The sequence below is a fragment of the Pseudomassariella vexata genome, assembly GCF_002105095.1.
Source record: "Pseudomassariella vexata strain CBS 129021 chromosome Unknown BCR38scaffold_1, whole genome shotgun sequence".
In the NCBI taxonomy this organism is placed as follows: Eukaryota; Fungi; Ascomycota; class Sordariomycetes; order Amphisphaeriales; family Pseudomassariaceae; genus Pseudomassariella; species Pseudomassariella vexata.
The window spans coordinates 515,877-529,350 of record NW_024467956.1 but is presented as its reverse complement, the minus strand read 5'-3'; the positions used below and the strand labels follow the sequence as shown (position 1 = coordinate 529,350).

General features: G+C 48.7%; 3 protein-coding genes across 3 annotated transcripts; 2 read left to right on the top strand and 1 right to left on the bottom strand.

The window, feature by feature from the left end:
• Positions 1–598: 598 nt before the first annotated feature.
• On the top strand, positions 599–1,177 carry BCR38DRAFT_404146 (uncharacterized protein; the record flags this gene model as incomplete). Its single annotated transcript, XM_040857815.1, has 1 exon — positions 599–1,177. The coding sequence occupies one exon, from the start codon at positions 599–601 to the stop codon at positions 1,175–1,177; it is 579 nt and encodes a 192-aa protein (XP_040720612.1).
• A 2,039-nt stretch (positions 1,178–3,216) lies between these two features.
• BCR38DRAFT_404145 (uncharacterized protein) lies at positions 3,217–4,113 on the bottom strand (the record flags this gene model as incomplete). Its single annotated transcript, XM_040857814.1, has 1 exon — positions 3,217–4,113. The coding sequence occupies one exon, from the start codon at positions 4,111–4,113 to the stop codon at positions 3,217–3,219; it is 897 nt and encodes a 298-aa protein (XP_040720611.1).
• Positions 4,114–4,315: 202 nt separating this feature from the next.
• BCR38DRAFT_404144 (uncharacterized protein) lies at positions 4,316–6,237 on the top strand (the record flags this gene model as incomplete). Its single annotated transcript, XM_040857813.1, has 5 exons — positions 4,316–4,606; positions 4,637–4,909; positions 4,940–5,305; positions 5,336–5,457; positions 5,595–6,237. 5 exons carry the CDS (start codon positions 4,316–4,318, stop codon positions 6,235–6,237), a joined length of 1,695 nt encoding a protein of 564 aa, XP_040720610.1.
• Between the last annotated feature and the right edge of the window lie 7,237 nt (positions 6,238–13,474).

The following is a 13,474-nucleotide window of genomic DNA, read 5'->3' as shown; positions in this document are numbered from 1 at the left end:
CAATTTTGATGTGGTCCCTGGACTTTCTCAGCAACTGTTGATCAGAGTCCAGCCTATTGCTGTACGACGCAACCGCCGTGTCGTCCGCTAAAGACGTCGTCATCCCAGTGTTTTCCTCACAAATTGATCAAAAATCTCCCACATGGGGCATCACTCATCAATCCGTCAAGTAGCATCGTTTGAATACCACGCCCACAATAGGCTACTTCCTTCGGATACCCGCATTCGTGGCAATTTTAAACAACCAACAAATTTCTTGACCCTGCGTCTCGAATATGTCATTAGCAAACGGAGGCTGCAGGTAAAATAAGTCGGTGTAAGTCGTCTTGGTCAAGGGGTCAGATAACATGACCAACACCCCAGCTAATTAGGCGACCTACTGGGGCACTAAACCGATGTAGAAAGGCACACATCTTGGTCGTTACACCCGTATTCCCGCAACCTATGCCTGCGAGCTCATCGGTTATTGAAAGTATCTCTCACCACGAAACTTATGAACGCGCACATCTTCCACTCGCACTTCCAGACCCTCCATGAGATCGAACGCACACACAAACATTGCTCTCTTGGCTATCAGGCCTCTGACTTCAGTGCCCAAATGTCCCCGAAACCGAATTCCATGGCGCCTACTAAGAACGTGAGGAAAATCAAATCTGACGATGATGATACATCAACAGTTTCCACTTTGATAACCACGTACACACCGTCTCAGGACTCCACCACTGGTTCCAAAACAAACTCGCCATCCTACATTGTCCCCGGCTTTGGCGAATCCGTTCCCTGCCATAACCAAGTTTTTGTAATCCGCCATCGCGCCTCCGGTCGCGCTATCGCCATCAATGACAACGGGGACGTGCATCTAGCGCTCTTCGCCGACGTGGGCACAACCCAAAGTTGCCATTGGAAGTGCATCGAGACGGATGGATGGCTGGGGTTCAAGCATGAGGGCAGGTTTCTGGGACACGATGGGCGAGGAGGATATCGTGCTGAGGCAAAGGCTCATAACAATTGGGAGTACTTTTGCGAGAAACGGGTTCCCGGGCTGGAAGGGGGTTCTTTGTTGATGCAGCTGCGTGGATGGGTTTTCGAAAAGTTAGACGTTGAGGGGGAGGGGGATGGGTTGAGGTTGGTTAAGAAAATGAGTGGGGGTGCGGTGTGGGATTTTGTCAAAATTTGAGGGAGTGGTGGCGGTTCAGTTGGAGTCGGTGGGGAAAAGGGGTATGTGTTTGATGAGGTCAATGATGGGAATGGATGGGATGGTAACTTGGTATGAGGCTTGGTTGAGGTGTGCACTTCAATTCTGCCATGTATTTCGATATTGGTCAGTAGCCTCTTTAAGGGGTAGAGGAACTATGGAGCAATTCAGGTTCATGATACGATAGGCACAAAATTAAGTTGGACTGACTGCGGATACATGTTGCAAACGAGACTATAAGTCGACTTTCACTAGCGTCTATAACCAGCTAGTCCATCTTATATCCTATTCCAAATTGACTGCATAAAACGAGTCTCGCACCCTCTTTGTTCCATCAAGGTTTTCTCATTCTCTTCTACTCTGTTGGGTTCCTTTTCGTAAGCAACTGTACCCCTTTCTAATCCCTATCCATTATAACACACTCGCTATCAACATCATCAGCATTTGCTGGATCACAGTCCACGAACAGGCAGACATATATTTATATATTTACCGTCTTCGCAATCGTGTCTGCGCATGTGCCTTATGTTCTTCAGGGTGGGTTTATGATGGCAAGGGATCCTATAGACATAATCACAGATATTACTAACAAGTAAACCCTTGTTTCCATTGCGAAGCTAGAGTTTCAGTTTGAGAAGCCGAGGAATCGGGAATTTGTACTGGAGCGAGGCTATGCGAAGGGATTGGGGTGTTATGTTGTATAAAGAGTTTGAGATTCGACTGTTGAATCCAGAGCATCACTATACAATAGCACAAAGCAGACCGTTCTGGAACAAATCTGTTATAACTGCCCAGCTACGCTACCGCAGTTCAGGAAATGCAGAGTAAATGAATATAAATAGCGATATATAAAAGCACTGGAAATAACGTTATCATGTGTCAGGTTACGGCCTGGACCGAAGGCGATAGTACAGAGTGAAGGGGAGAAATAGGCGTGTCCCCCTGGTGGTCACCTGGTGTTCACTGGTGGTCACTTGGTGATGGCAGGTAGGGGTGTCCACAGTAGTTCATTGATCTCTGCCCTCTCTATCTTCCTCCGTCTCGACTCCTTACTTATAGCCAGCCGAGGTTCTCTCTTGGATTCTGGATGTTTGCTTCCATATGTCTGTGTTCCTCCGACTTCGGCCAATATCTTGGATAGCGGCTCCTTATCTGCAACCAAGCGATTCCCTATCCGCTGCAAACGGCTTCAACGGCTCTCTAGCCGCCACAAACGGCCTCCCGGCTCCTCATTCGCCACAAACGGCTTCCTTCCTGGTGGAAGCCGGCCCGCCTCGGATGACACTTGTGGCTCTGACATCATGTCACAAGTAGCATCCTGGAAATTCGTACTCAACGCCGTTCATATACCAGTTTAGTTAGATGTTGTAGATCCTCCAGGGTATTTCCCTTTTTCCGACAAATATTGCTAGTGGCCAAAACAACAACGCTCTGTGTGAAAATCGCAAGGGGGAGGATTTCATATTTTATTATAAGAAACATGTTCAGTGAATATCTATCTCTTTCTTGATATGCTTGCCAATAAATGGCCCTGAATGCATTAGCAGGTCTCCACTACTTCTATATTGACCATGTGACACTTGTTGAGGCATCTGCTACCCACATCGACGAGCATAATCTAATGACAGACTTCGTGGAAGGGCTTGGAATTCAAGGCTCATCGACACTGCTATATCATTCTTTGCAGTAAACATCACGGTCGCAAGATAAACAATAAGTCGAAAGTATAGCTACATATCATCATTTTATCTCATCATCGGAGAATAATCTAAATTACATATCCTTCCGCCCATCCATCCATCGAATTCCTAATCGTTTCCCGATCCAGCCAAAAAAAACAGAAGATCCATCCCTCCGATATTAAGTGTTTTGTAGATTCTGAGTATCTCAAAAGAAGTGAAGAGGGGTGAAAGAAAGACAAGAAGTGTATGGATCCCTGTTATTGTGCATTCCTCCTATACGTCATCTCATCCGCTTCCATAGACTCGGTTGTTTGACAACTGACTCTAAGTATAATTTTCTTAGTTGTGGCTCTTGCCCTTGCCTTGCTTCTTGCTCTGGGCGGACTTGAGGAGCTTCAAGATTTTGTCCCAGACGCTCCTGTTCTTGTTGTTGTCAGCATTATCTTTGCCGTTGATGTCTTTGGGCCCTCCGTTGTTTCCGCCGTTGCTCCATTGATTTCCACCACTGGGAGACTTGATGGTGCTCGTGGCGAATGATGTCGGTGTGGTGGCAGGTAGGCAGTAAGTGATTGGGTTACCACCGTACACTGTGACGGTCGAGCAGTATTCGCTCACTGTTGCGGTACTTGCTGTTATAGTCACAGTCGACGACGTCAAGCTAGGCACCGACGTGGTCCCCGTGGAAGCTGTTGGCGTGGTTGTACCACTGGAAATAGGCGAAGATGACGTGCCTCGGGTGGAACTCGACCCTGTGAAAGTGGATGAGCCTCGGGTGGACACAGTGTTCGAATAGCCAGTTGAAGAAGGGTAGGTGACGGTATCAGTCGTTGTCAATGTTGTCCTGAGAGTTGAGGAACTACCTGTGGCCGGCAATGTACCTGACGTGCCGTTACCCGTGCTTGAAGGACTGGAAATGGTCACTGTTGTGTCAGTGACAGTAGTAGTCGAATAAGTTGGAGGGCTAGTCTCTGGAATGCTCGCTGTGTCGGTCGCGCTGGAACTGCTGGTATCTGTTGACATGGTTCCTGTCAAGGTGCTGCCTGTGGAGCCGGTTTCTGTCGATCTGGTCACCACTGAAGTAGTACCAGTCGAGCTGATGATTGTGGAACCGGTGCCTGTTGCGCTTGTGCTTGTTGCGCTGGAACCCGATGAAGTGGGAAGAGTCGAAGATCCAGATGTGATGCTGCTGCTGCTGGTTGGGTAAGACGACGAGCCCGTCCCAGAGGAGCTTACCATACTGGACCTTCCGGTGGACGAGCCGGGAGTGGAAGAGGCGTTGGTCGTCGTCGTAGATACGGCACTGGTTGAAACGCGCGTAGTGCCGCTGGAGCTTGAGGTACTATCATAGATTGTACTTGTCGAAGTCCATGTGTGGCTAGACCAGGACCAGGTGTGCGAGCGAGTGTGGGAGGAAGGGATAGAATTTGATGTTGAGCTCATGGTTGGGCTGGAGAACGAGCCTGTTCCTGAGCTTGAGCTCTGGCTTGTAGTTCCGGGGATTGTTTCTGTGCCAGAAGTAGTAGAACTTGATGTCACGGTACCTGAAGTGGTGCCCGTTGACGAACCAGGGATCGAAGTGGTGCCAGTAGACGAGCTGGGGATTGAGCTGGTGCCCGTCGTCGAACCAGGAGTCGAAGAGGTGCCAGTAGATGAGCTAGGGATCGAACTGGTGCCCATCGACGAACCAGGAATCGAGCTGGTGCCACTAGACGAACCAGGAATCGAGGAGGTACGCGTTGACGAGTTAGGGATCGAATAGGTGCCAGTAGACGAGCTAGGGATCGAAATGGTGCCCGTCGACGAACCAGGAATCGAAAAGGTGCCAGTAGATGAGTTAGGGATCGAGGTGGTGCCAGTGGACGAACCAGGGAGCGTCGAGCTGGTGCCAGTAGATGAGCCAGGGGTCGAAGTGGTGCCCGTCGACGAACCAGGGATCGAAGAGGTGCCAGTAGATGAGCTAGGGATCGAACTGGTGCCCATCGACGAACCAGGAATTGAGCTGGTGCCACTAGACGAACCAGGAATCGAAGAGGTACGCGTTGACGAGTTAGGGATCGAATAGGTGCCAGTAGACGAGCTAGGGATCGAAATGGTGCCCGTCGACGAACCAGGAATCGAAAAGGTGCCAGTAGATGAGTTAGGGATCGAGGTGGTGCCAGTGGACGAACCAGGGAGCGTCGAGCTGGTGCCAGTAGATGAGCCAGGGGTCGAAGTGGTGCCCGTCGACGAACCAGGGATCGAAGAGGTGCCAGTAGATGAGCTAGGGATCGAAATGGTGCCCGTCGACGAACCAGGGATCGAAGAGGTGCCAGTGGATGAGTTAGGGATCGAAGTGGTACCAGTGGACGAACCTGGGAGCGTTGAGCTGGTACCAGTAGACGAGTCAGGAATCGAAGTGGTGCCAGTAGATGAGTTAGGGATCGAAGAGGTACCAGTAGACGAGTTAGGGATCGAATAGGTGCCAGTAGATGAGCTAGGGATCGAACTGGTGCCCGTCGACGAACCAGGAATCGAAGAGGTGCCAGTAGATGAGCCAGGTATCGAGCTGGTTCCAGTAGTCGATATGCTCCGCGTGTTAGTGTAAGTAGTGCCCGTGCTCACTGTAGACGTGCTGATTACTGTGGTGGGCGTGCTGCTCGTCTCACTATTGCACAGTGTCAGCTTTAGTGGTGGTGTAAAATTTGAGGCAAAACTTACGTTATCGTCGTGGTGGTTAGAGTGGAAGATGTATCTGTTGAAGAAGTCTCGGTCGTCGACGAGGAGGGCGTGAATGAGCTCGATGCCCCTGTCCCCGAAGAAGTCGTTATTGGCTGGGTCAAAGTGTGGTTAGACCAGGGGCCAGAGTATGTGCAAGAAGTTGATGAGCTCTCTCCAGTTGAAAGCGTTATAGTGCCCGAGGATAATGTGAACGACGAAGCGGTGCTAGTAACTAACGTAGACCCTGTTGACGACCTGGTAATGGGGATTGATGAGGAGTTGGTGTGTATGTACGTGGTCGTTGTAGAGGAGAGAGTCAAGACTGTGGACGATGTGCTTTCTGCGGAAGAGCTAAACCCCGTGGCAAGTGTGGACGAGGATCCGGTCCCGGGAGTTGATGGAATAGTGAACGAAAATGTAGACGAGTTAGTCCAGCTATACGACGAAGATGTGGAAGGAATTGACGTCGAGCCAGTCCCAGTTCCTGGGAAGGAGGTGGTACTGAATGGAATGGACGAGGTCTCTGATCCAGTGGAAGAAGTCAAGGTGACATCAGTGGAAGTTCTGCTGCTAATCGTAGTTGGCGTGGTCAAGGTAGTCGAGGAGGAGGATCCCGAGATGGCGGCAGTAGAAGAGCTCCCAATGGGGATACTGGTTGAGTAGGTCGACAATCCCTCAGTGCCACTTGACGTGGTCGCGGTGGAGGACTCAGTGCATGGCAGGTACTCGGTAACGGTGTATCCGGGAGTGCAACCAGGACCGCACGCGGTGACCGTAACAGTTACAGTTTCTGACAGCTGCTGGGGGAGACCAGCGACGAGGGCAGAACTTTTTACTTCAGTTAGCAAGACATGGCATCCAATAACTGAGACGCTGATACGTGTGGATGTTTCACTTACCCCAGGCTCAGAAGACCCAAACGAGCAATAGCGTACATTGCTGCAGAGCTCAAGGCGGTTGGATGGGACTAAAACGAATGTGATTGCCTCAAGCGAGTTATCAGTTTGATCTGGAAAGAAAGAAGGAACTGTTGAGTTGTGGATGACAATGTGAGTTTGATCCTCACGGCCTGTCCCCTTTATACAAACGTCTCGGCCCTGGGCCATCTCCTCATTGTATAACAGACCAAATCAACTACTGCATCTGCACTGACACACAATGATTCCATCTCGCCCGAGAGTATGTGCATCTACGAACTATGACAACATGTAGCTAGACGGCGCCGCATCAGCATCTGCAAGGGACCAGGAACCAGTCATTGAGTTCGTATACTACAACGGAGGCGGGCTTTAGGCAACGCCAATGCAACGTCCCGCCCTACCAAGTTTGCGTCCACGGTGAGACCCCAAATTACCTACGATTCAGATTGAGTGCTGGATGGCACGAATTCTTCCAGGCTCTGCTTTCCGTCCACTGTACCTGCCTGCGCAAGCCACGGATGCTCAAGACAGTGGACCAAATTTCTTCGTGCGACCAATCATCCCCAACATCAACAAACCTTGGTACATCACAATAATACTTTCAGACCAAACATCAGCAAAGTGCTGTCTCACCCGCACGTTTCTCGAACGGTAAACTTGTGCTATCCAAGGTTAGCCGATGCGCCTAGACACCCGAGCGTCGTGGTGTGAGCTCGTGGCTCGATGAGGATGGCACAGATGAAACGGTTACAATGGCTTTTTTGCCCGGGAACTAGTGAACTAGTACCAGCTTTCTGAGAAAGCATATCTCCGGGAGAAAGATAGAGCGATTGGCCTAGACAAACAGATATAGTAGGGTTGTCCGGGGAGACCATTGTTGTCATGGTCACAATTATTGACTCCATCAAGAGGAAACACCTATATGAAATTTCAATAGCCTCTGCTGTCGATCAAAATGGGCTCTCAGGTATGGTCCCCCACAAAGGTCGTGAAAAGTTCGGCACAAGACAGAATGCAGCGATCCTTCGCAGACGCGAACTTCAAGCTCAACGTGGTGTTCGATCGGAAACATGAGAGATCCTGACAGGTGTACCACTTTTCAGGGGTATCCTTGGAACTCACGTCCAGCAACATAAGCACTTGATCATAGCGAAGTTCTTATTCCTTGGAACCTCTGAAGAAGAAGGCAGGTTTTGGACAAGTAACATGTGTACCTGCAGCGGCTGAATCTGCAGCGTCCCGATGCTGTGGCGTTGATTGTGGTACGGAGCACACAAGTCTTCGAGTCGAATTTGAAGATATCGGACGAGATTCCACAAATTGAAAGTGGATGCCAGGCAAAGTAGGTTGAAATAAGGGCTGCGATGCCGCGTTTCCTAGAAGTGCAGCCGATCTGGCATGCCTGACAGCACGGCTTGGCACATAGAGTGGACAAACTGGAAGCAGCTGCCCACGGAGGTTGTTCTTCAGCCAATGAGTACATACCATGGAAGGTGGGAGCCGAACGACGATATAAGTTGGAACGCTTGTTGAGCTGAACACGATATGTCGTGCTTGTGATCGTGGTGCGCGCAGACTCGCCATGGGATTAACCTGAGCGCTATGGCCATCCAGGGGTGCTGGCCGTATAGTGAGACCTCAGCGGAGTGAGATCAGGTTCATCAGCGAATACTCCGGCGCTTGTCTTACTCCTTCATTCGAGTCCACGCGAGCAAATAGTAGGAGATAAGACAGGACACAGCAGAGATGTGACGTGAGATAGACTCCCATGGGAATGGTCTGTCAAACGGTCTTACATGCAAAAGTCCTGCGTATGGAATCATTTGGAGGGTGGTTTTTCCACAGCCGAGTTTCATCCCGCCTGTATGGGCAAGTGCAGCTGATATCCACCAAACCTTGGTGACGATGATGAAGGCACCATTCCGTCGAAAGCCAAGAAGGTATAACCGACTGGGAAGAGTCATACAGACAAGTTTTTGTGAACTTCTGGAACTTGCCATATTGTTTTGCCGGTTGGCAGCTGGCAGCGAGGTCGGGGAAGCATCTCAAAGTTCTGTATGTGGCGATCCGAAGTTACACTGACAGCAGCCAGCTGTCGCATCCCGCATCCCGCAATTACATAGCGGAGCACTGCGAGGCGACCAATTCAGACAGACATTCTCTCAGTCTGGCCCAGGTCGCAAAAATTGAGCCCTTCAGACGCGATGGAAAGATTCGGAGATGGACTGTAGAGAAAGGTATCAGCAGAGGTCAGGTACTTCGATATGGCTGTCGGGCGACAGAATTGGGATGTACACTATTATTGATATCTATAAATATATACTATATATTTACGTAGATTGGCAACCAAGTTTGATTAATTTCTAGAGGGAAGTAGTGAAGCTGACCAACTTGAAATATTGGTTGAGCAGGCTTAGCTCATCGCGCCTTCCTGCATGGCCCATATGAGTATGACCGCGCATGCAACTTCAGCAGACGCCATTGACGACATTTAGGCCCATCAGCAACATATATAGAATAATCTGGTCGACTCGCATGGAGATATTAAGGTCTTCTCTACGGGGCAAGCCCTACCGACGACGTGATGATGCTGACTGTGCATTTGCATGCATGTGCATGTGTGTGTGCATTCCGGCCGACGACTAGCTCACCATTATATTTCCTACGGCCGTGGACTGGCCATGGTTGCATGTGCATGCATCTTTCGGCCAGCTGCTCAGACTCCGTTCTGTTCGTACGAGGATGGATTTGCATGATGATGCTGAGGCTGGGAACAGACGATCCTGCCGCTGTTCAAGATGACCTTGCGATAGGTGAAGCATGAATGGATGCTCGAGTTTTCGAGGTATCGCTGAACTGAGCATCGGAATTTGTGTAATGGTGTGTACTATAATAGAGGGTGTTCCAAGTAACTAGGAATACCGCTAGTTCATCAGGAAATATATGGCAAGATAATAGGCAATCAGTGCACTTCAACATTGCCTCAAGGGTCACTCTAGAAAGCCGATGTCATTGGAGTAAAACTCTGGCCAAGGGCTAAGTAGGAAGTTACAGGATACTGAAAGAATGGACCTGAGGGTCGTTTTTCTCCCTCCAGTATTCGACGTGAATTCTTCTGACCGGGTTGAAATCGTATAAGATGTGGCGATCTGGGAATGTCTCAACGTCCTGAAGGGCGACAACTTTGAAATTGCCACCAAGCAGAAAGAAACAATATTGGGCAAAGACAAACCTGGACATTTTCTTCCAATATGTGGTAATTTGAAGTTCCAATTATGACAGCTGTAACGCCATCCAGTGAAATTGTTCTGAGCAACAATAGTTATAAGTGACCACGATACCATCGATTGGCATTGTACGGCGCATTTTCGGTGACGAGTTCCACCCGATCATTTTCAGCGCTTCACGGACATCAAACCTGTGAATATAAATCGAGGCCCATGGCTCTAATCCTTGGCAAGCCGGCTGGATCATTTAGAGACATCGATTATGTCACTGGTTCACGGGGCTGGCAGGGCCGCCTCGTGGTGGCCCGGCTGCTAGTGAATCTTCAGGGAGAGAGTATTCTCAATTTCTGTCTCAACCGACGATCCCAATGGATAGCATTCCACTTTGAGATGAACACTCGCTCAGGCAGGCGAAGACAGGAGGCGAAAAATATCTTCACGGGCCCGACAGACAACAAAAACATGGATAAAACTCAAGTAGCACTGACCTGACCGTCACCGGCGACTCCACTTACCAGCGCGGCGCCGACGCCTGGGGCAACAACCTCGAGCTCTGCTGCTGCAACAAGGTTCACAATGAGGGCGACTCGGCCAATGTCGCTAACGACATCCTCTCGGGTCTCTTGGGCGATGACTTCACCGACGACGAACTCGGCCTATTCGATACCTGCTCCAAGCTCGATACTGCTGCTGGTAAGAGTCTTTCCATTCCTTCTTCTCGGCGGCGCTGTTGGTGACGTCCTCAACAGCCGTGCAAGCGACCTGTTGTCTATTGACAGGACACCCCCGTCAAGCAAGGAAGTATCTATCGCATCAGCATCCTAACTTCTCCCTTTAAATCTCAGTCTACTTCTAGTTTCGCCCAAAAGAGCTGAGGGTGTTGTTTTCGCCAAGAATTCCCCATTTCACAGCTTGAGTATAAGCGACGTAATAGAGTTCAACCCAAGCATACTCAAAGTATTGCACGAGCGTTAGCCCTTTAGTTTGTAGTCTGACCAAACGCGAACCGAACTCTCGGTTCCTTCCGGCTACTGAAGCAACCACTTCAACTTGTCAGTCAAGAGTCGTCATCGCGAATAAGCACATCTGCATCACCGGAAGATGCAGCCATAGCAACGTTACTGTTTTGGGCAACTAGTCATACGCAAGTTATCAGTTGCACAATGTCTCTGCTCTCCGAACAACAATAATGAAGCACTTGTAGAAGACACCCTATCCTTACCGATACATTGACCTACACGTATGTGTCTCTTACAAGTGAAAGCCTCAAAGGGGCGTTTTGTTGTCAATAATATCTTCCTTTCACTGCTGAGACTTTATATGATAGTAGAATAGGTGTGACAGGTGTCAATAAGGGCATGATGCATAGTGTTATGCGATTTACTATAAATTCGTCACTATGCCTAGTAAGGTGTAGTTGTGTGATGACCATTCAGCTAGTTCCGAACTCGAGCGACTCCACTACAAAGAAAATGCTGCAAATCAGTTCAAAAACGTGTTTTATCCATATATAAGTAAAATCTATGTTACCTGATCGTTTGGAAACTTTATATATATTTATGTGTGTGTGTGCTGTGACAGCCGGCAACTAGTTGGAAAAGAATGCCCAGTTTCCTACCTTCATTATGAAGTAAACCTTTTATATATAACGCAGCGTTAACAGAACATTAGTACTAGGCTTTTTGGAGATGCCATAGCGGATAATTCTGGCCAAAGGGTACAGCTCGGCTGAACAATACAAAGCCTCTATTCAAGGAGCCTCATTTCACCGATAACGTAGTCCACAAGCGAACGGGTCACGCCAACTAGCAAAACATGGAATTCAACACGATTTCGCAACCACAACGCCGTAAATCAATTAAAACTACTCAGAATACTCTTGCCCAGGTGATTCTATCTCTACCTGACAGGTTCGCGCATTATGCCCGGTCTTCCCGCATACGCCACAGCGCCGTTGCCGTGGCTGGCCACGATTTGATCCAGCGCTATTTCCACGCATTTCCTGCTGTACTTGCTGCGCAACGTCCTTTTGATCTTGAAGATCTCGTACGTCTTGTGAATTAAGTGATCCTCCAAGCCGTACTCGTGTTTTTTGGCCCTGCGCCGCTTGCTAATTAGAGCATTTGCCTCTCGAAGTTCGGCGACCTCAGCTTGGAGTAAAGCCATCTTATGCATAATACTCCGCGCTCCTTTCGAAAACTGATCGATAGCATCGTAAATTGACATCGGGGAGCTATTTTGATGCCTAGAAATTCGAGATTTAATAAATTCGAGATTTAATAAATTCGGATTGCGAAGTAGCCTCGGTTGGGTTGTTTGGCGTCCGAGAAGCCTAAGGAAGGGTTTCCCGCGTAGGGGCCGGGAGGACGTTGGAGTCTGTAATTTCACATCCAGCTTCTCAATAACAATATCTGGGCTTAAAGGCACAAGCCCAGCCCTTGAAAGCCTGCACGAATAATGCTTTCGGTCAGGCTCTTCTTGAACGCGTCGCAAAATGCCGGAAGAAAGTCCTCCTTTGTGATATGCGAGTCGCGTAGCAGTCGGTTTGCCATATCTTCAACAGCACTTAGCCGGGAAGGAAATGCTTGCGAATCTAGCTCAATTATCCTTTGAATAATCGTATTTTCTTCTAGTTTTGTTAAATTCCGACCGTTGGCTTCGATATTGCGACGTGATTGACGTTTTTGAAGACGCGCCTGGAGAGTAGTATTCGAGACTTTGTAGATTGTTGCAGCACGTCGGATACTAAGTGTTGAGTCATTTCTGATAGCCTGAGTTGCAAGGAGTAATTGAGATTCTTTTTGAGCAGAATCCATCGAGAATTAGTTGCGTGGTAAAGTTAGGAAGTTTAGTTCTATTTTTTGCTATGGGCGTGACCCGTTCGGTTGGGTGACCTGTTCGCTTGTGGACTACGTTATAGATATTATGCATGAATTGCAAATCAAACTAACCACACCGTATGTCATTTTACACCTGTATTTGCCTAGTTGGGTGTCCACAGGAATAAATGTGGAATGCCCCCATCCCTGTTTTCACTATGCCTCCTTATACCGAGCATTTTCATATGTCCCCAATTCATCATTCGACCAACGCAAGTAACCTAAACTCCAACACTCCATGGTTATTCTCTTAGCAGCATACTCTAAGTCTTTCGGTCCAAACTTCTCGCACTTGATCAGTAGGATATCATGATATCATAATATCATTTGGGCCGAAAAGGGGCCTATAAGACGTATGCTCTGAAAAGGCTCCCACCCAACATCTCCATTAGTCCCATGGTATTCCAACAAGCATGAGCCTGTGCGCTTCTCAGTCTCGATCATCATGAACCGTGGCTTGGTTCAATTTGCAGATTCTGCGTGCTTCTGTCGGCCAGGACTAGTAACAATAATAAAAGGACAGCTGCAGGGGCCAGCAAGACAGTGAAAACAACAGTTGATTTCATAGCAGTTCGTCGACGTCTCAAGCAAGTGCAGCTATAAGTTAGTTTCGCAGATATGTTATGCACAAAACCCCTGAAAACCGGAAACGTAGAGTTTTCAAAGTAAAAATCAAGTCAAGTCAAGTCTATTGACTTCGGTATCAAGCTATAATTACTACCAAACCAAGTCCCTTTCTCGTCTGATATATCATAAAATCGTCTTTTTTCATGTATGTCGTGTGTCGTGAATTCGTCATGCGCACCTCGTAGTTGTAAAATGCTGGACCACGCCCCTGTAAATTTGGTATCATACCCCAACGCCCAAGAAAGCA